General features: G+C 39.1%; 3 protein-coding genes across 5 annotated transcripts; 2 read left to right on the top strand and 1 right to left on the bottom strand.

Annotated features, from left to right (window-relative positions):
- Nucleotides 1–14: 14 nt before the first annotated feature.
- LOC145912207 (uncharacterized) lies at nucleotides 15–4,405 on the bottom strand. Its single transcript, XM_082999614.1, has 5 exons — nucleotides 4,229–4,405; nucleotides 2,927–3,076; nucleotides 1,773–2,030; nucleotides 985–1,184; nucleotides 15–510 (listed from the first exon to the last, which is right to left on the bottom strand). The coding sequence occupies exons 1-5, from the start codon at nucleotides 4,349–4,351 to the stop codon at nucleotides 441–443; spliced, it is 801 nt and encodes a 266-aa protein (XP_082855740.1). The 5' UTR covers nucleotides 4,352–4,405; the 3' UTR covers nucleotides 15–440.
- Nucleotides 4,406–5,777: 1,372 nt separating this feature from the next.
- LOC145912515 (palmitoyltransferase ZDHHC20-B-like) lies at nucleotides 5,778–11,831 on the top strand. 2 transcript variants are annotated; one of them, XM_082999999.1, is made up of 11 exons: nucleotides 5,778–5,969; nucleotides 6,294–6,320; nucleotides 6,439–6,533; nucleotides 7,033–7,153; nucleotides 7,291–7,393; nucleotides 7,533–7,653; nucleotides 7,712–7,844; nucleotides 8,128–8,254; nucleotides 8,491–8,562; nucleotides 9,435–9,535; nucleotides 10,006–11,831. In XM_082999999.1, exons 1-11 carry the CDS (start codon nucleotides 5,810–5,812, stop codon nucleotides 10,065–10,067), a joined length of 1,122 nt encoding a protein of 373 aa, XP_082856125.1. In that variant the 5' UTR covers nucleotides 5,778–5,809; the 3' UTR covers nucleotides 10,068–11,831. The 2 variants fall into 2 exon arrangements, with proteins under 2 accessions (XP_082856125.1, XP_082856127.1); XM_083000001.1 differs by lacking the exon at nucleotides 8,491–8,562.
- Nucleotides 11,832–13,283: 1,452 nt separating this feature from the next.
- Nucleotides 13,284–20,473, top strand: LOC145912514 (SMAD family member 5-like). 2 transcript variants are annotated; one of them, XM_082999997.1, is made up of 9 exons: nucleotides 13,284–13,422; nucleotides 13,677–13,837; nucleotides 14,182–14,353; nucleotides 17,169–17,334; nucleotides 17,613–17,878; nucleotides 18,123–18,344; nucleotides 18,645–18,805; nucleotides 19,141–19,236; nucleotides 19,643–20,473. In XM_082999997.1, exons 1-9 carry the CDS (start codon nucleotides 13,356–13,358, stop codon nucleotides 19,784–19,786), a joined length of 1,455 nt encoding a protein of 484 aa, XP_082856123.1. In that variant the 5' UTR covers nucleotides 13,284–13,355; the 3' UTR covers nucleotides 19,787–20,473. The 2 variants fall into 2 exon arrangements, with proteins under 2 accessions (XP_082856123.1, XP_082856124.1); XM_082999998.1 differs by having other exon boundaries at nucleotides 17,172–17,334.
- The last annotated feature ends 3,955 nt before the right edge of the window (nucleotides 20,474–24,428 follow it).

Here is a 24,428-nt window from a genome sequence, read left to right on the forward strand (position 1 = left end):
TAGAACAAGGATTTATAAAAATTAAGTACTTGGAGCTAATTACATAGTAAACTGAACAAATAATTACAACAAAATGCAAACCCTGCTAAAATATCTTTGTTTTAAAGTTTCATTAAGTGTAAATGTACAGGTTTGACCGATCAACATATGCATAACATAGTTATTATTGTTGGTTGACATTAATTTTTACATGTTTTGTTTCAATAAAATATGTGATTAATAAGAAACATTAAAGTTACTTTTGTAACGTTCTTTAGATTCAGTTAATTAGCTTGTTAAATTTAGGTTTGCTTGTGGCAAAGAAGCTAATACAATTTTGCAGCCAAAATAGGTAATACAAGTGACATAATCAGTAACTTAATCTTAAAGTTTTTCCCCTAAAATGTTGGAGCCCATCATGGATAAGTTACATTGAAGTGAAGTAGTTAAATGGATAGAAATCACATGGCATCCTTTCGCTTGGCTTGCATCAGCAATTGCAATTTTTCTCTGTTACGATGGATACTGGACCTGCAATGTATTGGGCAATTGCATAAATAAAAGGTATGCATGAAAAACACCAGAAACTATATGCTAGAATAGCTGATGAGGTTAAATTGATGATATTTTGCAATTAACGCATGCAGGCAATGTGAAGTTATCTGTAAAATTGATTTGTAAAGACCAACATTGCAATGTTTTGTTTTCTTGTGTATGTGGTGCCAGAAAATCAGCTTAAATTTGAGGACTTGGAAATGATATAGACCTCAGGTTAGAGCACAAATATTTTTTGTTAATTGTGTACGATTATGAGGTTTACAGGCTCAGCAGCCCAGGCAATACAGCCTAGCTGGATCAGCCACTTTTTCCTGACACTTTCTTTTTTTTTTGCCTGTACTGTGGGGCGATCATGCCACTGCATGTAATATTACTCTGTTGTGTACAATTATTTATTAAAACCTGTCAGAAGTTAGTTGATTCAACAAAACTAGTTTGTGTTCCTACCTGAGGTCAACTCCTATGTCTTCCTTTGGCTCTTCTGGTGCTGGTGTGTCTTTCACAATTCGTTGAATGTTTTGCTTTTGTGGTGTTGGTGGATCTTTAGGGGAATTATTATTTGGTGCTGGAGGAGCAGCTGTAGGTTTTGGTTTAGGTTGTGGTGGTGGTGGGCTGGGTTTTGGTGGTGGTGGTGCTTGTGTTTGTGACTTAAAAAAACATATTGCATTATGTATATTTTAAGCATATGTGTACTGTGTATTATTTGTTTGTTAAGCTCTATTTTTTATTTTTAGCTACAGGTTTAAATTAACAACAGAAGAAAAGGCAATGACTGGTGCACAACATGCACAGAAGGTACTTACAAAAATCTTATTGTTTTGTGCTTTAACATTGCACCGGACAGACAATTTGTGGGTATAACCAATTAAAAAATGTGTGCTTATTTGTAAAGAAAAACAAATTAGTTGGTACTGATTTTGCACAAAAAATTAATGCACTGTATTTTATTTTAAACTGCATGAATTTATTTCATAATTTTTTGCAAATTAAAATCATTGTTATTCACATTATTCTGAAAGTAATAATATTTTTAAAATGTCAATTATTTTAGAAACAATTAAAAAAATCATTCTTATGTCTGAAATAAAGCAAACTAAATTTAAAAATTTTATTTTGAACATTAACTTACTAAAACTGTATTTTAAAATACCCGATAAATAATAAAACTATATTAATTAAAATACAGCACTTCTAAGAATATTATTGATTAAAACGTAATACTTCTATATAAACACCTGGAATTGAGCTTGGGAGCTTCCGTTAACATCGCTGGAAGCCCATGAATAACTATTTGTTGGTGGCACAGGAGGTGGTTGGGTGAAACCGAATGATCCAGGATTCATCGCCGGGGGCATCATTCCAGCGTTGTAAAACATATTAGGTTGTCCGGAAAAGGCTTGGGCGGGATTGGGACCAAACCCCTGCACAGGGGGTTGCATGCCAGGAAATCCTCCCATACCAAACATGTTTTGGTTTGGCATGCCGGGTTCGACCTAAAAACGATAAATTTTGTCGTTTTAATACTAAAAAAAACAGCCATGGGTTAGTCATTTACGGCTTTGTGGTTAAAGTTAACATGATTTGGATCTAAATTGAACACAGGCGTTAATACCGGAATTGGAGCAGAATCGTCAATTGGATTGAGTATACCAATAAGATCGGTACAGGCATGAAAGCCTGCGTGTGCATTTCTATTTTAGTACTCCGGCGGATAATCCCCCTATCGAACTTTGTCCTCTGCCACAATGTATCAAAACACATCTAATGCAATCATTTTACGGTTGCAAGATAATACTTTGGCGAATTCGAAAAATTTCAAAGTTAAATATGACCATATTATTCTTCCGCCGAAGAAAATTACTTCAAAATAAATGAACAAAACATTACTCAATTCTAAATATGCCGGGTGGGCGATTGGCAACCTCGCATATATCAACAAGACAACCTGGCCAGGAATCCAGACTAGAATATCCTGGGCTCTTATCCCGATGTGAAAAAATGGCGTATAAAAGGCTTTTGCAAATAACTAATCGTTTGGGTGCCAAGTCTTTTGTATTTTTATGCAATGTTCATCACTCATTTACACGTCCAGGCCAAAAATGGAAACCAATAGTCTGATGCAGAATTGTCGCAAAAAAGTAAACACACGAACTCTTGCTGTGTAAGCAGAAAGCCTCTTGGGGTGTGCCACTTTTATTCAAGGAGGGTATATCCCGTGCTATAAGTAAACACACAGTCTCAAATAACAAAATGCTCTTTTGGCGCCAACCCCTGGTTTTATTCCGTATGTCAATCACGAAACGCTGTTTTTTTACCGATTTTGTATTGCATGTAACAAACTAATGTAGGTGGGGCCCACGGTTCATCCGGCAAATTAACGAGGCATTACCTTGACAATGACGTTTAGTAAGCCGTTTCGGGCGCTGTCAAGGGCAGCCGCCAATTCCATGTCTGTTCCGAACGAGATTGTTTCCTTGTGTTCGTCCACCCAGTAAATCTTGAAGTTTCTGTACTGTAGATCGGGGAATATCACCGCAATCTGCAGAAATTACATTACGTTACGTGAAATACAAAAGTACAGCGCAGTGGTTTCCAACCCTTTTGTAGTCATTGGATCCCTACATAAAATTTACACACGTTACTTGTGACGCGCTTAGTTGTACATTCAGATGGATGTAATTTATGGGTTGAATCAGAAACCGAAATTTGTTTGAAAATAAACAAAAACGACCAATCGGAAAGCAGAAAGCGGACAAAGTAACACGGACCCCCGGTTGGAAACCACTGGCTTAGCAGCAAGAATATGAAAAGAGCACACTTGACTTGATGTTAAAAAAAAGACTGAAAGATCTACAACCCTAAGAGTCTGTTCAGTTGTTAAAACAACACACATGTTACGTTGCAAATGCAAATTTGGAAAAAAAAACACACTAGCGAATCTTTAACAAAGTTAGAAGGGAAGGTCTATATCCCTATGCGTGGTGATGCATTGCTTCAGAAACCACTTGTAGTTTTACTAATTTCGAAGTATTTGTTGCAAGCATCCATGTTTGAATAAGAACAGTATAACAATATTTTGTGAAAAGGCCGTAGGTTCTTCGTCTTGTTTAGGATTTGGTATAATGTATGTAGACCTATAACAAGGGTGCCGGATTCATTACCCTTTAAACTTTTATGAGTCCCCATGATATCATAATATTTTATTATGTGTTCATCGACGTAGTAGCTTTTGCAAAAAATACAAATGATTTGATTGATTTGTCAGCTATCGAATCCACGTAATCAGGTTTGTTTCCCACGTAGGCTAGGCTATATACTCCATACTTTCGTTTTTGTTCTGATGTCGTTAAAGTTGGTGGCCAACGACGGACGCAACGGTGTTCATATTGATGCACTTAAATCGTATTTACACATCTGTCAGCGTTGACGACAGCACAAGGCTGACAAGTCTTTTTGCCATTGTTCTATAGCCTATGCCATTTTATGACCGCGTTTTCACAGAAAAAAGTGTTATACCTTGTGTAAAGTTATTGAGATTATCACGTAATTAAAGTTTAAAAAACATCATAAATCAACCATATAATATCGAAACAAACTTTGTACAACATCACGACAAAGTTTTGTTCTTCTACTTGAATTTTTTGAGAAATTTTGTCCCATAAACGCATACGGAAAGGTATTGACGACTTACTTTCATTTTTAATTGGGCAAAACTCGACGATCCCTGCTTTTCCAACTTAAATCTTCTTATCTCGTCCTCATGGCCGTCTCCTTTTATATACTTAACCTTACATTGCAAATCTTTGTTCGCCATCGTTCCTCTCCCGCTCTGGCCCGTACTTGTGTAACTTCCCGACCCCCGAGAGTCAGTTCCAGACGAAGTGCTTGGTGTAGGAACTATTATGCGCATTCTCACCTTATCCAATAGCTGCGTGCCTAGACAGCTTCACTGTGTGGATTCTGATTAACTTCGGCTCCTAACTGTACGCTTTGTTACTTATTAACTGCACGTTGCGTGCTAAAAAGGGCAGTACCGCTTGAAGCGCTGTTTGTTTTTCTGGGCCTGAGCAAAGATTGCTGACGGGCGTTAACTTTTTTACGGTTCCCCTGCGAAACCGGTGTTTCGATGCATGCCACGTCTCTAATTAAGTGATGAAACCGGTTTTCAAACCATTAAAATCGCACTTCTTCTCAGTGTGCTTGTAAAATCTATCTAAAAACAAAGTATTACGTTTATTGTGGTTCGTGCGATTGAACCACTGCATTGGAGATTTATACTGTAGCAATAGAGTGACTGGTTCTTTTACAGTTTGTAAATTAATCATGGTCACGATTACGTGGCGCTGATTGTATATATTTTGTAAATTTGTTTAAACTTTGCCCAATATTAAATCAAATAACCACAACACCTTGTCTAATCTTTAAACAGCTTTTTTGCGCAAACATGATCGACAATTTCAAAAACTGTTGCATAAATTATGGATAAATACCCTCTTGGATGTGTACATGAAGCAATCATAAGGTTTGGGTCTGACGACGCACTCAAATTTAATTTTGGCCGTTCGTGACACAACGTGACTCTCGTGACCAAAAGTCAACAAATCATTTGATTCTTGAGAATGATTGACAAAAGAAAGAAACTCTCATTTTTCATTTCTGTGATGTGTAAAGAAATTACTGCTCTCTACAAACTTGGAGATCGGTGAAAGAAATACATGAAATAATAAACTTTTAAGTTTTTAAGGTGTACGAATGAAAAACATTGCAATAGAAATCGGGTACATGATATTTGTTTTTCTCCTAATTTTAGTTCTTGTATTTAAAACTAAGTACAACATAAAAATAACTAAAACTTACCGAGAATAATTTCCATTAAATTGATTAATCATGCACAACATATATTTTACAATACTTGTTAGTTAGCAATTAAGTATACATGATACTTTTCAATGTGTGTGAAGTACCGTAAACTTTGTTTTAAAAAAAATATTTGTCTCACTTGCAACTATTACTTAGTTGCTATACCTTGGAATTGAAATGCTTTGGGTTGTGTTGTTGGATTGGTGTGTTTTGTATTCTGCACAGTGCAAATGTAAATGGCGTCAGACTGTTTTGAATAATTCATAACGTACTTTAACGTTTCAAAAAAGCAGTTCTTTACGCATTTTGGGGGTGAAAACTGTGTATACTGTTATAATTTAAACTTGTATTGCAAGGTTTAATTTACTTTTTGCAGATTTTTCGTGACAGTTTTTCTTCAAGTTTTAAACTTATGGTCCGAGGACGAACTGAAAAACCACGTTGGAACCCAAGCGCAATGGCGATGTCTGTTGGGCGTTTTTGCGCCTTATTTGCAAGATGGATACCTTGTATTTTTATTATCCTGATCATCTTGTGGTCCTACTATGCCTATGTTGTGGAGCTATGTGTATGTAAGTTTACAAAAAATAAAGTTGTTTTTGCTTTGTGTAAAATTGTGTGGGTACCCTTGAAAAGGCAAATGTTCATTGTGTTTTTTTAAAACCCATGTCCGTGGTATATTAGCAGTTATTTTGTCTGGATTACCGATTAGATTTTAAAACTGTGTGCGAAGAATTTATTACTTTATATTTCCAAACCCACTTTATTATTGTTTCTTGTGTTCTCTATGGCAAGTTTTTGTAAATATATTTATAAACATGTACAGCATCGGGACTAGTAAAATCTAATTTATATAGCTTTTGTTTTCACACAAACTAATTCATATTTGTTTGCAGATACGGTGCAGTCAGTGGCTGAAAAAGGTAAGTGTTGTTTGAACTTCCCCAAAGGCCTTAATCTTTCTGGTTTCATTCAAGAAGAAAACACATTTTACTGTTTCCTACAATTGTTTCATTCCAACTGCCTTTGTTTGTTTTTTAGTTCTGTACCTAATATTCTTTCATGTAATATTTGGAATGTTTGCGTGGTCTTATTGGCAAACAATCTTCACAGATGTTAAGATCCCAAGTGATATGGTGAGTTGGTTTGTGGGTGAAGCTAAACATCAATGTGTTAAAACTTTTGTTGGAAGTAAGTTTTCCAGTTGGCTCTCCTATATTGAGCTACTTACAAAACATCTTTATCAGAATTTAACGCTGTTGTTTTGTCACCAAAACATATTGTGTTTTCGAATTTGCTACTAATTGTAGCAGGAAATTTTAAAACTTCTCCCGTTATTGGCTTTTAAATCAATAAATATAAAGTGGAGTAGCACAATTTTTCAATCAGGTACTTCTCTAAAATTCCTGCCATGCATATTTCATGAGACTGCTGACACATTGTGTGGTGGTGTGCTGGAGGTTGTGCCTTTATACAAAACAAACTTGTCTGGTCGCCACAAAGTACTGTTTCATGAGTGCCACTCATTAAACATAAACTGTATTATTGCTACCCAAAAACCATGACAAATGTTAGTCATTTGATTTGTATGTGTGTAACGTGACTTAACTTTAATCAATTTATTTTTTGCTGCAGTACAAAATACCTGAAAGTGTGAAGGATAGGCTATTAGCAGCCGGCCATGAGGATCAAAAGCAGGAAGCACTGAAAGATTTCGCTAAGAACTTACCCCTTGAAATGAGAACTCCGGGTGGAGGTAATAATATGACAAAAATAAAATGTAGTAAAATGGTTGTTATGTTCATGTAGTCCTGTATCATTCTGAGTCATGCCACTGGCCTGTGGCAATTTTAATTTAATTTTCAAACTTTTTGTGTCACACGATTTTTTTAGGTGTGCGGTACTGCCCCATTACTTACTACATTAAGCCAGACCGATGTCATTATTGTTCAGTTGTTGGGCAATGTGTTCTCAAAATGGACCATTATTGTCCTTGGTAAGTTGTTTAAATGGGTGTGGTAGTTTGGTGCAATTTGATGAAAATTGCCTCAAAAGTTGTTGTTTGAAAATAACTGTTTTCATAAAAAATACACAGAATTAATTTTGTTTAAAAAGTGTCTGCCATTGTTTTTCAGGGTCAACAACTGCGTGGGCTTCAGTAACTACAAATTTTTTGTCCTGTTTTTGTTGTACGGACTCACTTATTGTATCTATGTATCTGCCACTGTATTGCAGTACTTCATCCTTTTCTGGAAGGTAAACATTTGGTTTGATTTAATGCTAAGCGTCATCTTATGTGATATATTTGTTTCAGAATGAGTTGGGTAACACTTCGTCAAGATTTCATATTCTTTTTCTGTTTTTTGCTGCCGTCATGTTTGCTGTGAGCCTTGCTGGCTTGCTCGGTTACCATCTTTACTTGGTGGCAAATAACTGGACCACATTAGGTAAGCTTGGAGTTTTGCAGAATATAACCAGTAAAATCAAAATTAGCTGATTTATTCTATCAGCATTTAAAGAGTGTTTTATGAACAAGTACAATTAATATTTAGATAAAACCAGTTTTTTTGGAACTTGTAAATGCTCACAACTTCTATCAGCGTTTAAAGTGTTTAATAAATTAGTATAACTACTGCTCACATAAGCTTTTTAATTGAGCTTGTCAGTGCTGTAAGCTGGTGTTTGTTCTATGTATGGATGGCATGTATTCTATTTCCCTTCTGTACATAGAGTCCTTCCGTATACCAGTGTTCCGTTATGGAACGGACAAGAGAGGATTTCATCTTGGCGTGAAACGCAACATTGAGCAAGTGTTCGGAGAAAAAAAGCTGTTGTGGATCATCCCAGTCTTTACAAGGTACTCTTTATAGATTACGTAGAATCTGATGTTGACAAAATTCTCCTTGTGTCCATTTGTTGCAAGCATTTCAGTGCCTCAAAGTCAACTTCAGCAATTGGTGTTTATTGCGATTTGCTTGCAATTACTGCCGGGGCGAATCTAGCTTTTCTAGTTGCCATAATAACACACACCACAGCTGTAGTTTGAAGCAAGCACCTGTCAATATTTCATGGCTGTCATACATTGATCTGCAGTTTAGGGGACGGTCAGACCTACCCAGTACGACTTATACAATCTGATACCGAACAAGGGAATGCACAAACTGGGTACGTTAATGGGTTGGTTTCAGACTAATGCTTTCCTTGCAAGGACTATGACATTCTTTTCTGGCATTCTGTCTGCATAAAGCAATAATCTACTAACATCTAATTCTGCATGTTTCTTGTTGTACTGATGTTGGTGATGGTGGAATGATTTCTTTCTATGTGCTTGATATGCTTATGGCAGAATATTGTCACATTATTATGAACCAGATAAACAAACGTTTAATTATTTCGTTCTAATTTCAAATCAAAATATTTTTCCTTTTTTTTACTGTGTGGATTCTGATTGGCTCGGGATTGATATATATTTGCTCATAAATGTGTCATGCCAAGACAATCCAGTTTAAATAGTAGCAAAAAAATTCTACTTAGTGTTAATGCAAATTCTGTTTTTAATAGTACAGTACAGATTAGATTTTGTGTGTAACAGTTCATTTTTTGTCCCAATTTTTTGTTGTGGGTTTTAAGTAACTTGGTCCAGTAAAAGCAAACCGAATCAATGCAACCACAAATCAATTGATGTTGCACTTCTGTGCATTTGGCGCCACAAATTTTGTGGAACAACATAAACTCCAGAGCGCAATCTGGCGCATTTTCTTGCTTCCTCGCTGCATTCTACCGCAAATAACCAAATATGTGAGTTGTAATTTGCACGTTACCAGCGCACCCTCACAATCTGGATGCACAATATTGTTTGCCGCATGTAGATGCGGCTAACGGAATGCCCTTTGCATGTACTGACCGCTTAGTCGCTTGCACCACATCCTGTATGGTGTATGTCGGCTTTGCCTGTGGTGTTAACTAACCAGAATGTTTAAAAATGCACGTCGGGCATGCCTGGTGGCAAAATTTTAACATCTGATTTTTGTGTGTAGTCAAGGCAACGGCATTACCTTTCCCACTCGCCGCAAACCGGACGACGTGAATGGATTGCTGAGTAGCGACGAACCTGTTTGGCAGGACGAGACTGGTTTAGGTAAATTACCTTCCTTGGCAGTCAATCCATTGCCCTTACTTGCAGCCAACGAGCTGCAGGGGAATCTTTGCACCACCCGAAGTATTGCCATAGGAAACGTTGATATCCCACTATAACCCCTTACTATTGCCATAGAAAAATTTAACAAATACACAGAAGCTTATTTAATGTAATGTTCAAGAATCTATTACATTTGTTTTGGAAAATACGTAAGGGTGGTCGGTTTACATGCTTTGGTGCTTCTCAGATCTTATAAGATCAGATGAATTGCGTGACGTGGGTTGGCGCTGGCTGTAATAATGTTATGTGCATGCATTACACCACAACGACGTGCGTTTTAAGCATGACGAATGCACGTTCCCACAAAAACCTTGTTCACATCCCAGCTGTCGAAACGGGGAAAGGAAATTCACGGCATTGACGTTGGCTCGAGCGGAGAGCGATATTAAATTTTAATGCCGTTTTTTCAGATAATCAAGCGCAACGAAGTGAAACGAGTGGAACCAATTTCAACACGGTGAACGAAAGGTAGAAACCACGTGCCACCCTCTACGTGTGACGTTTTTTTATTACTTCTCCGCGTTTTAATTTTTACTGCAAGTGAACCTGCGTTTTCCTGTGGGCTGAGAGAAGAGATCACCGTTTTTTCTCTCTTTGTACCGAAGCAACATATATAAGACTTTCATTATATTATTTGGCGACGCGGACGTTGTCGTTCAGAAAAGTTTTTGGATACTTCGATATGGGCATTTTAATTTAACGAAATCATTTTTATTTTATTGGGTATCTAATTTTATTTGTTACGTCACAAATGTTTTTTTCGCTGTTCTTGGTCAACTCGTTACAAAGTTCAATAGTAAATTCGAAATTCAAGATTACAACAGCCGCTATTTTGGTCAAAAACCACATCCAATGTTGACTTTCCGCCATAACCCCTTTCTCTTGCCCACGGGTAAAAGCCGACAGCTGAGTGCAGGAGAATAAATCGAATTTTTAACGACCGCGCTTAATTTCACACGTCAGCGTATTGTGTCACTGATCGAAAATCAACGTTGCCTTTATTTTTGTGAATGCTCTTTGTGTCGTCATAATACCGCTTTGTGTGCGTGTTGAATATAGTTGTTTGTTATGGGAAACCGCGTGCGCACGTTTTTTTGCGAAAATAGAAAATAGGGCTACTTACACAATTGTGGGTCATTTTTTAAGTGAATATTAAATCTTTTGAATTGCAAATTCTCTGGGAAACGGTCGATTCCAGGCAATTAGGTTTCCAAAAACATCTGTTTTCCAAAGCATTATTTTTTAAATCGAATCTAATTGGTTTTGTTTGTTGACTATTTGTAACGTAACAATGGTCAATTCTAGAAAGGAATTCTTTACTTCGAAAATCGAAATATCAATTGAAAAACTCGCCCTTCCCTTGAACAATATAGAACACTCATAAGATCGCCTGTATTTGTAAAAGTTTCTGGGCATTTTTTATTCTTCGTTTCGTGGGTCAAAAACCTTCTGTCCACTAGCGGTGGCCCTGAGCCGTGCCATCAATAGAATGCTTGGACTCGAAATCAAACGATCCATTTAGATGTAAACCTTTGCCCATGCGTTAAATCGGTGCCTTGCTCTATGAAATTACTTGTATTTTTCCCAAAAAAAATTACCCGTTTTTAGTGGAAAGTCTCTGAAACGATATCAACACGCAGTACATTTTGACGCTTTTTGTGGAATCTTTTTATTGTCCTCGGAACCTCCTGAAAAGTTTCATAAGCTGAAAAAAATATTTTTGATTTGGTTTCAAATTGAAATGACCACACAACTTTCAACATTTTGTACACATGATGTTAATTTAAATAATTACGTCAACATTATTTGTAAAAGTTGTTTAAGTGCCATTTTTAATGCACTTGCATCGAGCCATGTTTGACACTTATCTTTCGTTTGTTACTTCATTTCTGTTCATGGAAGTTCTTGTAGGTAAAAGGATTAACTCATTTTGTGAACAAGGTTTACATAACATATGCCATAAAATGGCCATGTCAGATGTCACCTTTTGAACAACTGTTTTGTTGTGCATGAATAAAAAATTGTGGCGAGAACTCCACCATGACAAGTTAAGTTTTGAGTTGCGGAAAAGGACGATTTATCTCTTGAGTTACGTCACTGGTCGTTCGCGCATGTATATTTTGTTTTTTGCTTCTGTCTTTTCCTGTATAGCCTATTAACTTTTCCTTCGTTGTACGTTTTCTGCATGCCTATTCGTTTTCAAACTTTATATATTTTAAAATACTGAAGCGTAACTTGGAGGTGTTATAGAGTGTCAGACTGATTGGTTGTCTTGTATAAATATTATTTTATTGCACGAAGTAGGAAAGATTGATTAGGTAGATACAAATGTGCGAATATTGACCAGCAGTCACCAGCTTCACTGATACGGATATAGGTTAAAACAGTGCGCACTGTCTACAACTTCATGCGTGACTAATGTGGTTTTATCCTAAAACACAAAACAATTTACGGGTGTTGAGTTGTCTGCTAAAAATCGTGCTGGGGAACAAGTGTCTCTTGTGGTTATATAGCACCCAAAACCTTGAAGTCGAGGTCAGCGGCTTTTTTCGGATGTTAAAGCAGCAACAGACCTGCTCATATACACATGTCATTAAAAACACAGCGTAGGCTACAATTGATTTAATTTTTTTTAAGGTTCTCTTGGTGGTAAACTCTTGGCCACTGGCTCTAAATTGCTGTTTAACGTCAGTTTAAAAAAAGTCGTGAAGCAAAGTAACCTATACGGTTTGTAAGATTGATTTAGTTCCATGATTCGAGTTCTTAAATACTTAAAATATCATTTTTTTCGTTAAAATTTCATGTGACTTTTGGGGAGTGATTTGAATTTAGAGAAACATCTTCTAACCCATGACAATATTTTGTGAACTGACACGATGTAGACTATTCGGCTCAACTTTAGGTAGCTTGTCTCCTGCAAAAAATATCCGAAGCAAAAATATATTATGTGAAATCTTGTTCTCCAAAAATACTACGACAGCTTCATGTTCTTGATCTTAGGAAATGGTGAAAAATCGTTTTTGGGGCAGATATTGTTTTGCTCTGGCTATTTACGCGAATTACGTTCACCTGCAAATCGTTCGCGGATGAATATTTGGCGAACGAGGGTACTGAGGGTCAGGAGACATGACGTCGCCTTGAGAAAAAAAAAGAAAGAAAAAAGTTCCAGCGCGAGCGCCATTCACGATGCGTTCGCGCCTGCTGAGCATGCATAGAAGGCAGACTGAAAAGAAAAACTGATAATATGTGAAAACGTTTCAAGGCGCTGTGTTTGCTGCTTTATTTGACGAATCGATTAAATAATCGCAATTAATGATAAGTGTGTGTATGGGATCGAATTTAAGTTAGAAAACAGAGGAAAACAGAATGATTGATAATTGTTGTGGAAAGTACAACATATTCCGGATGTACATGTCGCAGATTAAAGTGATTGACAGTTACAAATATATTGTTTTTTTAATGGTAACCAGCGAAGCGTTGTGTTGTACATGAGGTTAGATATAATTCTGAACGATATTAGGTTTACTATTATTATAGAATAACATTTTCTAGTTTTTTGGAAATTTTATTGAGGCAGGAATATGCACTGTTTTTGGGTTATGTGCAAACGTAATACTTATATAACATGTAACATGCCTTTGCTTTAAATTTATTCAGTAAATTGTTTAAATACTAAACATTATGTTTTTAGGAAAACAGGTGCTTTAACTTAACTGTCCTGAATATAAAACAGTCTGGGTAGGTCTTGCTCATTGGAAAGATGGCAATGACAAGTTTGTTTGGTTTCACCAGTCCAGCTGTCAAAAGACTGCTGGGTTGGAAACAAGGTATGTAGGCTATAGTTTTGTATGGAATTGATATGTAATGATACATTGCATGATCCATCCAGCAAAATTTAATTAGTGCTAAATTGACAAATTTCTTGCAATTATTGTTAATAATAACAATAAATTACAGTTGAGCATTGTAAAACATATCTTAACTTAATAATCTGTTCTTCTGGTTTTGCCAGAAGTTACAATATGCCTGGCAGCAACAAAAACATTATATTTGTAAAACATATCATTTCTATATAATTTAGGTGATGAAGAGGAAAAGTGGGCTGAAAAGGCTGTTGATTCTCTTGTTAAGAAATTGAAGAAGAAGAAAGGATCAATGGAAGAGCTGGAGAAAGCTCTGAGTTGTCCTGGACAACCAAGCAAGTGTGTCACTATTCCAAGGTCATTGGATGGTCGACTACAGGTCAGGATAATTTTCTAATGCACGTATATTATTACCCTGACTAGCAGGTGAAGCGTCGGTGAATAAAAAGTTACGCTTTAATGTACCAGAAGAACAGACCATTGAAATACATTTATATTATGTTTGTTGGATTTTATTTTTTGAAAAGGTGCATATCTGGCACTTTTGTTGCTTATGAAGTTATTTCTTTTTAAAATTAAAGCACATATCAATCACTATGTGTAAGCATGTGTGTGACCTAATCTGAACAATGGTTTCTTTTGAATTTAAGTTCAATCAAAATTAATGCAAGTCACACACTGTTTTTTTAATCTTTAACATCTTAAATATAACTTCTTTTTTAGGTGTCGCACAGAAAGGGTTTGCCCCATGTGATATACTGCAGAGTGTGGAGGTGGCCAGATTTGCAAAGTCACCATGAACTTAAGCCTTTGGACATCTGCAACTTTCCATTTGACGCCAAGCAGAAGGATGTTTGCATCAATCCCTACCATTACAAGAGGGTTGAAAGTCCTGGTGAGTACTTAGTGATGAGCAACTGATTGTGGCATGATCAAAAAGGTTGTGAAATCGGCGATATTGAGAGGAAAATGCACCTATAGTGACAAAGGGCAACTTCTTTGGTGCTTATGTCCCTGCAAGTACTCAGTCGACTACCCTTGTACAGAGAAAGAGCCATTTGTCTTAAATCCAGCCCACTTATCACAGCGCACTTGTTCGCACTTTCAGCTGGTGTGTACATTCGTGTCTCGCATAGCATTGCTCACAGCTCTTACTGGACATGAGTCACCAACATTAGCCAGGCCTGTTGGGTGGTGACAGGGTGCGTCTGACCTTAGGTTTGGTTGTGGAAGCCTTTCCACGGTGGCCTCGAGAATTTCTCACCGCAAATTGGCGCACGCCCTATGGGTCGACCTGTTTATTTTGTTTTCCTCGCATGAACTGTGGTGAACCGCCTAAAAATTCCACAATCCGCAATTGTGTTTGTGTCGATAAGTCCATCGCGGCATTGGCACGTTCCAGTGCGGGCAGCTGACAAAAAAACTCCACGCGCCAATTGAATCGGAGGCTCACTCTCTCGCCCAAAACGTAATGATTTATGAAGTTCAGATGCCACCAGACGTCCCCTGTCGGTTTCCGACATCAGCAGGAGTTCGTCTGTTTCCGATCCACTTTCAACTCGCCGGGAATTTTTGGCACTCCCATTCGACGTTGCAGTGCGTACGTCAATATCGCGCGAACATCTCGAGTTGATTTCGAATGTGGAAATTAACATAAACCTCTAATTTCTGTCTTCTTTAAGACGAACCTTGCGACTTAGAGAATGTTTAATCGGGCAAGCCAGGTGCCGGCAGCCCACTTAGCGGCGCCTGATAATTACATGTATTGTTTGATTTGGGACTAACCGTCGTGACAAATCATAACAAACTCCACGGTGCGAATTGGCTGCAGCTCGGTCGCATGGATAAACATAGACCCGCCCTCTCTTGTCTTGTTAATTGAAACCTGTCGCTGTAGTTTGTCGTGAAACGATCGTTTCGCGCCGGACGGCGAGAAGTTTGCCCTCGTGTCGTTATCTTTCATTGTTGCAGGACTGTCGCGCTTTTGTTGTCTAAGGATTTTGTCATTACCCGGCGCCAAGATGGCTTGCTAAGGATAGGTGATTATCCCATAGTACACGAGCTTGGGGGCGAATTGCTATCGGGTTGTTTGCGCGTTTTGCTTTCCTGTCAGCGCCGCCCTGTCTGCGCACCTCCACTATTACACGATTACCCTTGCAACTAAACTGCTTGGCTATACGTAGTTACTGTAATTGCAATGATATTGCGTTCATGTGGAATGGGGATGCCTTGGGGGTAATATTAAATGTTCTTGATAAACAGAACTTGGGAACAGGTATTGGTTGTGGTTTCCATAACTGTATACATGCTTGTGTTGCTGTTGTTTTATTGATAAAAAAGACCACCATATTTTTTCAAACCTTATTGCATTTTTAAGCACCGACTTGTTAAATTGGTTTTAAATTGGATTTGTTTATGTACACTAACTTCTGTTTCCACATCAATACTGCATATGAATGGCATTCCACAATGTGGTTTAAAATTATTTCTGATGCGTTAGTCCTGTAAAAGCTATTCTCAATTAAATTTTTCGTCCAACCACCTGTTTTTGTTGTTCAGCATGTGTATGACATGTGTAATGTTACACACTGGACTCCCAGAGCACAAATTTAAACAAGGCTTCCATTCCACATACTTGCACTGTGATTCCCCCTGAGGTAGTGACTCATACTGGTATTTTGTATATGTCAAAACAAACTTTGCGAGCACAGGCCATCGGGCAGGTGTCTGCAATTATATCAAGTGTATCGCTTCCGCTGGGTTTAATTAATTGGTTTTGTGTAAATGTAAGCCAAGATAAAGTGGTGAGATTGGCCACAGCTGTACTTGAGTTTCCTGCCAATTGTTAATTTCGTGATTATACACTTCATTCTTGCTATGGTTTAAACTTTATTTGAATTTATCAAAATTTGAAACAAACAAAGATTTTATGGCTGGGGCTGTGATTTTCACATTTTTTTTTTGTTGAAAAAAAGGTTTTCTGAGGACACTTTTAAATTCCTAACTTGCTGCTTTTTCCTGACAAATAGGAAAAATGATTAGTAAAGTATGTAACACAAACAAATGTTCTGTAGTGAACTTTTAGATTCACAGTTTATTTGGCAAAAGAAACAGTTTTAACTACAAAGTTGTTAGCATTTGTCCAACAGTTTGTTAGTTTTCTCGCATAATACCAGCAAGAATGAGCTGGTAAACTACACAGGCTAAACTTATTGGAGACTGTCAAACAGTCATTTGTTATACTTAGCCTTCATAGCTTCAGGGCCTCAGCAAGCAATAACTCACAGATGTTCTGTTCATAAGGCAACGTTGATACTCATATCACTCAATTGAATTTAATTTGATGGCGGGGTTGTGTAAACACAGTGTGCTGTTACAACACAACCTGCCATTGGGCGGTGCGTCATTGATCGAGATTTGCTTTGTGCTCTTCAGCCACCAATGTGTAATGGACTTTTAACTGCAACATGAAATTTTATTTTTCATTTAGTGTTCAGGTACTACAAGTAGAAGTTACGAACCTATTATCGTTCAGTGAACTTAAGTTGAAGTTATTCTGCTGCCAAATTGATTTTTTATTGCAGACGCACACTAGGGTACACCATTTTGGTCCCATTCAAATTGTTAAATACACAACTTCGGCCTGTTTTGATCCTAAAAACACACAAAAAAGTAGAAGTATGCAGAGCTGTAATGAATTGTTTTTCCAGCAGTTTTGCCTCCAGTACTGGTTCCACGTCACAGTGAGTTCGTCCCATCCCACAGCATGATTCATGGAGGGGGTGGCAATTCTCCGGGCTCCGGAACTGGCGGAGGTTCAACTCCCATGCCTCCAAATCATTCCTTTCCAAACAACGGTTCGAATTTCAACAACAGGTCAAGAGATTTGCCAAACACTCTTTGTATGTAAATTGTGAGATTGGTGCATACAAAGTTTCTAGTTTCTGACCGTATTTGGTGATGCCTAATTGGATTTACCCAGAATGCTGCAGAAACGTCATGGAATATTTTACATAAAGTTAACTTTAATGTTTGACAGATTGTTTTCTTTTCAAGTGACTTTTCAAATTTATAGCATTGGAATAACATACAAAATATCCTTGTTATGGCCTTCTTGTAAACAGCTGCAGAAACCTGCTACTTTCTATTCATAGGGTTGGACAACCTGGTGTGAATCACCACAACTTGCCAAACCAAAGCCCTGGTTCCCCTTTCAGCGGCTCGCACACCTCGGAAGTTTATTCAACAAACTCCCTCTCCTCGCCACAATCACCAGATGTCCCGAATTCCCCGTACAGTCTGCCTGCCGAAACCCCACCTCCCGCCTACATGCCACCGGAGGGCGATAAACCGAGTGAAAATATGGACACAACAAGGCCTCCACTGCCAACCACAAACATTCCTCCAACAGTCCGACACAGTATGTGAAACGTAGTGATTATGTGTGTTGGAAATTGCAGATAAACTGGCCGATTTAGTATAAAAACATAAAATTTTTCTTAAAAATCAGTTTATTGCATTACACAATTTTATTGCTCTGACAAAAGTTATCAAAATCATTTGTTTTAAGAATTTTAATGTCCTTTCTAGTCTGTCACTATCATAACATTTTATTTTAAAATGTCAAGAAAAAACATAATTCAGTTTTTTTTGTTTTACCCTAGATGTACAGCCTGTACCATACAGTGAGCCGACAGACTGGTGTACTATTGTATATTATGAGCTGAACAATCGGGTCGGGGAAGCTTTTTTGGCATCGGCAACATCAGTTATTGTCGACGGTTTCACCAACCCATCATCTTCTACCAATAGATTTTGCTTGGGACAATTATCGAATGTGAACCGCAACTCCACCATTGAAAATACCAGGCGCCATATTGGAAAAGGTGACATATTTTTATTGCTGAATATTTTTCTTTCTTTGAAACAAGTTTGAGCTCTTGGTTTGACTTGAAATGAAGCAAGATAAGTTAAATGGTAACTGAACACATTTGCATTTATTTAAGTCATGCAATGTGGATATTCCTATGTTGCAAGTGTTTTAACCTGGATTAAAGTATGCTGCATGTTCGGAGCCATAAGCTGGTCGTTGAGTCGATGTAAAGGAAATCATTGAGTTGATGTGTAGGATTGTAGGAACCATAGAGTGGACAGAAACATAGTTCATAACCGGTCTCTTTTCTCAGGAGTCCATCTGTACTATGTTGGTGGAGAAGTGTATGCAGAATGTCTCTCTGATTCGTCGATATTCGTCCAATCACGTAACTGCAATTATTACCACGGGTTTCACTCTACCACTGTATGCAAAATTCCACCATCCTGTTCCCTAAAGATCTTCAACAATCAGGCATGTGGCACTGTTTGCTGGTTGTATAGATTCGTTGATATAATTGTCGTGAGTTAACACTAGACAAGGGACATTACAGCCATCAAGTCTTTCAAGCTGGCAGTCGAAGGTTGCAATAAATTAGCAACACTAAAGATAACTGTTTGTTTTCCAGTTTAATGTAATTCAAGTTTTTTTTTTACTTTTTCAGTCCTTTGTTGTACTATTACGAACAGTAAATCAATTTTTTAATTCAAATTGGTGCCAGATAACTTACCCAGTCCATGTCCTATGTTTTGTTACTGAACCAAGCTTGCACAGATAAAGTCAATGTAAACAAAGTTTCTTTTTTATAGGAATTCGCCGCCCTTTTGTCGCAATCTGTGAATCACGGTTATGAAGCAGTTTATGAGTTGACCAAGATGTGCACCATCAGAATGAGCTTTGTCAAGGTAACTTCACGGTCCACACAGTTTAAACTGTTACTTGTGTACGAAAAGGGAATCCCAATTGTTCATTTAAAGTAATTATGCACCTGGAATTGGGAAAAATATAACTGTGCGATTTTAATCTCTTACTTGTTTGAATTGCTAAATGGCATCTTAGTTAAAACTGAGGTTTATTTTGTCATATAAACGTGAAACTGTAGTTTTTGTGAAACGCTAAACACACAAAACCAGGATGCTATGCTAATGTTGCTGTACCATGAAGCATCATAAAATGAGAAAGTAAATTTGAAAGCATATTAAATATTTTAGAAAATATTTCACCCATTTTATAGAAACTGCAGCACAAAGAATTGCAATTGCTAAATATATTTTTGCCACTAGGTAACAACATCTACATATTAATTTCCAGGGTTGGGGAGCAGAATACCACAGACAGGACGTGACGTCAACCCCCTGTTGGGTTGAAATCCATCTCAACGGCCCCCTCCAGTGGCTCGACAAAGTCCTCACACAAATGGGATCACCGAACAATGCCATTTCATCTGTGTCATGAAACAGCAATTGTTTTTTTTTTGCTTGTGTCCAGAATCTTGTAAAAGTTCGCCATCGGGATCTTATTATATTGCTTTTATCCCTGCAACCGTAATCCTGTTGTCACCTTTTCGTAGCAATTGCTGTCGCTATGCGAGCGACCACTACGAGCATTTCGCTGGATCCGTTTGGCGTTATCACCCCTCAAGAAAATGTCGAATTTTTCTGCCTGTTTGTCGGTCGTTATTCTTTTATTGTCAATCCACTCTGGTCGCTGAAAATCAAGTTTTTAACTTCACCTTTTGCTTCGCCGACGTCGGCGGATGGTTTTCCGCCTCGTTTTTTTGTTTGCAGTACTCGTCTCCCCCCACCTTGCTGTACATATATTACTTTATCCGAGCACATAGTAGCAGACTCATGTAGATGGGGATCCCCTGCGCAAAAGTTAGGCGCAACTTTGCCATTCGACCGTTTTGTTTTTTTTAAGTCAAGCATTTTCCTAAAAAGTACATTTGGTCTTTTTCTTACCTTCGAATTTGTGGATTTTTTATCCGTTCACAACCATCCCTTGTCTTCTGGTGCTAGACGGACCCGTTTCTTGTGCATGCCAAGTATTATTGTTGAATCTTAGATCCCCCTCCCCCTTACCTATTGGTGCGCGGCGTGTTATACGTTTCCTCTGCCAGTAAACCTTTTCACGACAAACTGATGTCGCTTGTTCTTTAGGGTTTTCAGCAGGTTATTTTTGTTTCGGCCAAAATCCGATTAGCCTTGGTGTTTTTTTCAAAAATCGACCGAAAATTTCATCCCTCTAATTCCGGTTTAAACCAGTTTGGAGGTTCGAGAGGCTGCTGAAACCGGCCCAAACCGGTTTAAACCTGGAATATTCCGGCGAATTCGGCCAGGAACCGGTTAGTTTTGTTTTTGCCAGAATCCGGAAAAACGGAAAGGGGTTAGCCTTGGTGTTTTTTCAAAAATTGACCGAAATTTTCATCTCTCCAATTCCGGTTTAAACCGGTTTGGAGGTTCGAGAGGCTGCTGAAACCGGCCCAAACCGGTTTAAACCTGGTATATTCCGGCGAATTCGGCCAGGAACCGGTTATTTTTGTTTTGGCCAGAATCCGGAAAAACGGAAAGGGGTTAGCCTTGGTGTTTTTTCAAAAATCCACCGAAAATTTCATCCCTCTAATTCCGGTTTAAACCGATTTGGAGGTTCAAGAGGCTGCTGAAACCGGCCCAAACCGGTTTAAACCTGGAATATTCCGGCGAATTCGGCCAGGAACCGGTTATTTTGGATTTGGCCAAAATCCGGAAAAACGGAAAGGGGTTAGCCTTGGTGTTTTTTCAGAAATCGACCGAAAATTTCATCCCTCTAATTCCGGTTTAAACCGGTTTGGTGGTTCGAGAGGCTGCTGAAACCGGCCCAAACCGGTTTAAACCAGGAATATTCCGGCGAATTCGGTCAGGAACCGGTTATTTTTGTTTTGGCCAGAATCCGGAAAAACGGAAAGGGGTTAGCCTTGGTGTTTTTTCAAAAATCCACCGAAAATTTCATCCCTCTAATTCCGGTTTAAACCAGTTTGGAGGTTCGAGAGGCTGCTGAAACCGGCCCAAACCGGTTTAAACCTGGAATATTCCGGCGAATTCGGCCAGGAACCGGTTATTTTGGATTTGGCCAAAATCCGGAAAAAAACGGAAAGGGGTTAGCCTTGGTGTTTTTTCAGAAATCCACCGAAAATTTCATCCCTCTAATTCCGGTTTAAACCGGTTTGGTGGGTCGAGAGGCTGCTGAAACCGGCCCAAACCGGTTTAAACCTGGAATATTCCGGCGAATTCGGCCAGGAACCGGTTAGTTTTTTTCCGGCGAATTCGGCCAGGAACCGGTTATTTTGGATTTGGCCAAAATCCGGAAAAAACGGAAAGGGGTTAGCCTTGGTGTTTTTTCAAAAATCCACCGCAAATTTCATCCCTCTAATTCCGGTTTAAACCGGTTTGGTGGGTCGAGAGGCTGCTGAAACCGGCCCAAACCGGTTTAAACCTGGTATATTCCGGCGAATTCGGCCAGGAACCGGTTATTTTTGTTTTGGCCAGAATCCGGAAAAACGGAAAGGGGTTAGCCTTGGTGTTTTTTCAGAAATCGACCGAAATTTTCAACTCTCCGGTTTAAACCGATTTGGAGGTTCAAGAGGCTGCTGAAACCGGCCCAAATCGGATTAAACCTGGAATATTCCGGCGAATTCGGCCAGGAACCGGTTAGTTTTGTTTTGGCCAGAATCCGAAAAAACGGAAAGGGGTTAGCCTTGGTGTTTTTTCAAAAATCGACCGAAATTTTCATCTCTCCAATTCCGGTTTAAACCGATTTGGAGGTTCGAGAGGCTGCTGAAACCGGCCCAAACCGGTTTAAACCTGGAATATTCCGGCGAATTCGGCCAGGAACCGGTTATTTTTGTTTTGGCCAGAATCCGGAAAAACGGAAAGGGGTTAGCCTTGGTGTTTTTTCAGAAATCGACCGAAATTTCATCCCTCTAATTCCGGTTTAAACCGGTTTGGTGGTTCGAGAGGCTGCTGAAACCGGCCCAAACCGGTTTAAACCTGGAATATTCCGGCGAATTCGGCCAGGAACCGGTTAGTTTTGTTTTGGCCAGAATCCGGAAAAACGGAAAGGGGTTAGCCTTGGTGTTTTTTCAAAAATCGACCGAAAATTTCATCCCTCTAATTCCGGTTTAAACCAGTTTGGAGGTTCGAGAGGCTGCTGAAACCGGCCCAAACCGGTTTAAACCTGGAATATTCCGGCAAATTCGGCCAGGAACCGGTTAGTTTTGTTTTGGCCAAAATCCGGAAAAACGGAAAGGGGTTAGCCTTGGTGTTTTTTCAAAAATCGACCGAAATTTTCATCTCTCCGGTTTAAACCGGTTTGGAGGTTCGAGAGGCTGCTGAAACCGGCCCAAACCGGTTTAAACCTGGAATATTCCGGCGAATTCGGCCAGGAACCGGTTAGTTTTGTTTTGGCCAGAATATGGAAAAACGGAAAGGGGTTAGCCTTGGTGTTTTTTCAAAAATTGACCGAAATTTTCATCTCTCCAATTCCGGTTTAAACCAGTTTGGAGGTTCGAGAGGCTGCTGAAACCGGCCCAAACCGGTTTAAACCTGGAATATTCCGGCGAATTCGGCCAGGAACCGGTTAGTTTTGTTTTGGCCAGAATCCGGAAAAACGGAAAGGGGTTAGCCTTGGTGTTTTTTCAAAAATCGACCGAAAATTTCATCCCTCTAATTCCGGTTTAAACCAGTTTGGAGGTTCGAGAGGCTGCTGAAACCGGCCCAAACCGGTTTAAACCTGGAATATTCCGGCAAATTCGGCCAGGAACCGGTTAGTTTTGTTTTGGCCAAAATCCGGAAAAACGGAAAGGGGTTAGCCTTGGTGTTTTTTCAAAAATCGACCGAAATTTTCATCTCTCCGGTTTAAACCGGTTTGGAGGTTCGAGAGGGTGCTGAAACCGGCCCAAACCGGTTTAAACCTGGAATATTCCGGCGAATTCGGCCAGGAACCGGTTAGTTTTGTTTTGGCCAGAATCCGGAAAAACGGAAAGGGGTTAGCCTTGGTGTTTTTTCAAAAATTGACCGAAATTTTCATCTCTCCAATTCCGGTTTAAACCAGTTTGGAGGTTCGAGAGGCTGCTGAAACCGGCCCAAACCGGTTTAAACCTGGAATATTCCGGCGAATTCGGCCAGGAACCGGTTAGTTTTGTTTTGGCCAGAATCCGGAAAAACGGAAAGGCCTTGGTGTTTTTTCAAAAATCGACCGAAATTTTCAACTCTCCGGTTTAAACCGATTTGGAGGTTCAAGAGGCTGCTGAAACCGGCCCAAATCGGATTAAACCTGGAATATTCCGGCGAATTCGGCCAGGAACCGGTTAGTTTTGTTTTGGCCAGAATCCGAAAAAACGGAAAGGGGTTAGCCTTGGTGTTTTTTCAAAAATCGACCGAAAATTTCAACCCTCTAATTCCGGTTTAAACCGGTTTGGTGGTTCGAGAGGCTGCTGAAACCGGTCCAAACCGGTTTAAACCTGGAATATTCCGGCGAATTCGGCCAGGAACCGGTTATTTTTGTTTTGGCCAGAATCCGGAAAAACGGAAAGGGGTTAGCCTTGGTGTTTTTCAGAAATCCACCAAAAATTTCATCCCTCTAATTCCGGTTTAAACCGGTTTGGTGGGTCGAAAGGCTGCTGAAACCGGCCCAAACCGGTTTAAACCTGGAATATTCCGGCGAATTCGGCCAGGAACCGGTTATTTTGGATTTGGCCAAAATCCGGAAAAACGGAAAGGGGTGTGTTTTTTCAGAAATCGACCGAAAATTTCATCCCTCTAATTCCGGTTTAAACCGGTTTGGTGGTTCGAGAGGCTGCTGAAACCGGCCCAAACCGGTTTAAACCAGGAATATTCCGGCGAATTCGGTCAGGAACCGGTTATTTTTGTTTTGGCCAGAATCCGGAAAAACGGAAAGGGGTTAGCCTTGGTGTTTTTTCAAAAATCCACCGAAAATTTCATCCCTCTAATTCCGGTTTAAACCAGTTTGGAGGTTCGAGAGGCTGCTGAAACCGGCCCAAACCGGTTTAAACCTGGAATATTCCGGCGAATTCGGCCAGGAACCGGTTATTTTGGATTTG

The sequence above is a fragment of the Ascidia mentula genome, chromosome 8 (assembly GCF_947561715.1).
Source record: "Ascidia mentula chromosome 8, kaAscMent1.1, whole genome shotgun sequence".
Taxonomy (NCBI): domain Eukaryota; kingdom Metazoa; phylum Chordata; class Ascidiacea; order Phlebobranchia; family Ascidiidae; genus Ascidia; species Ascidia mentula.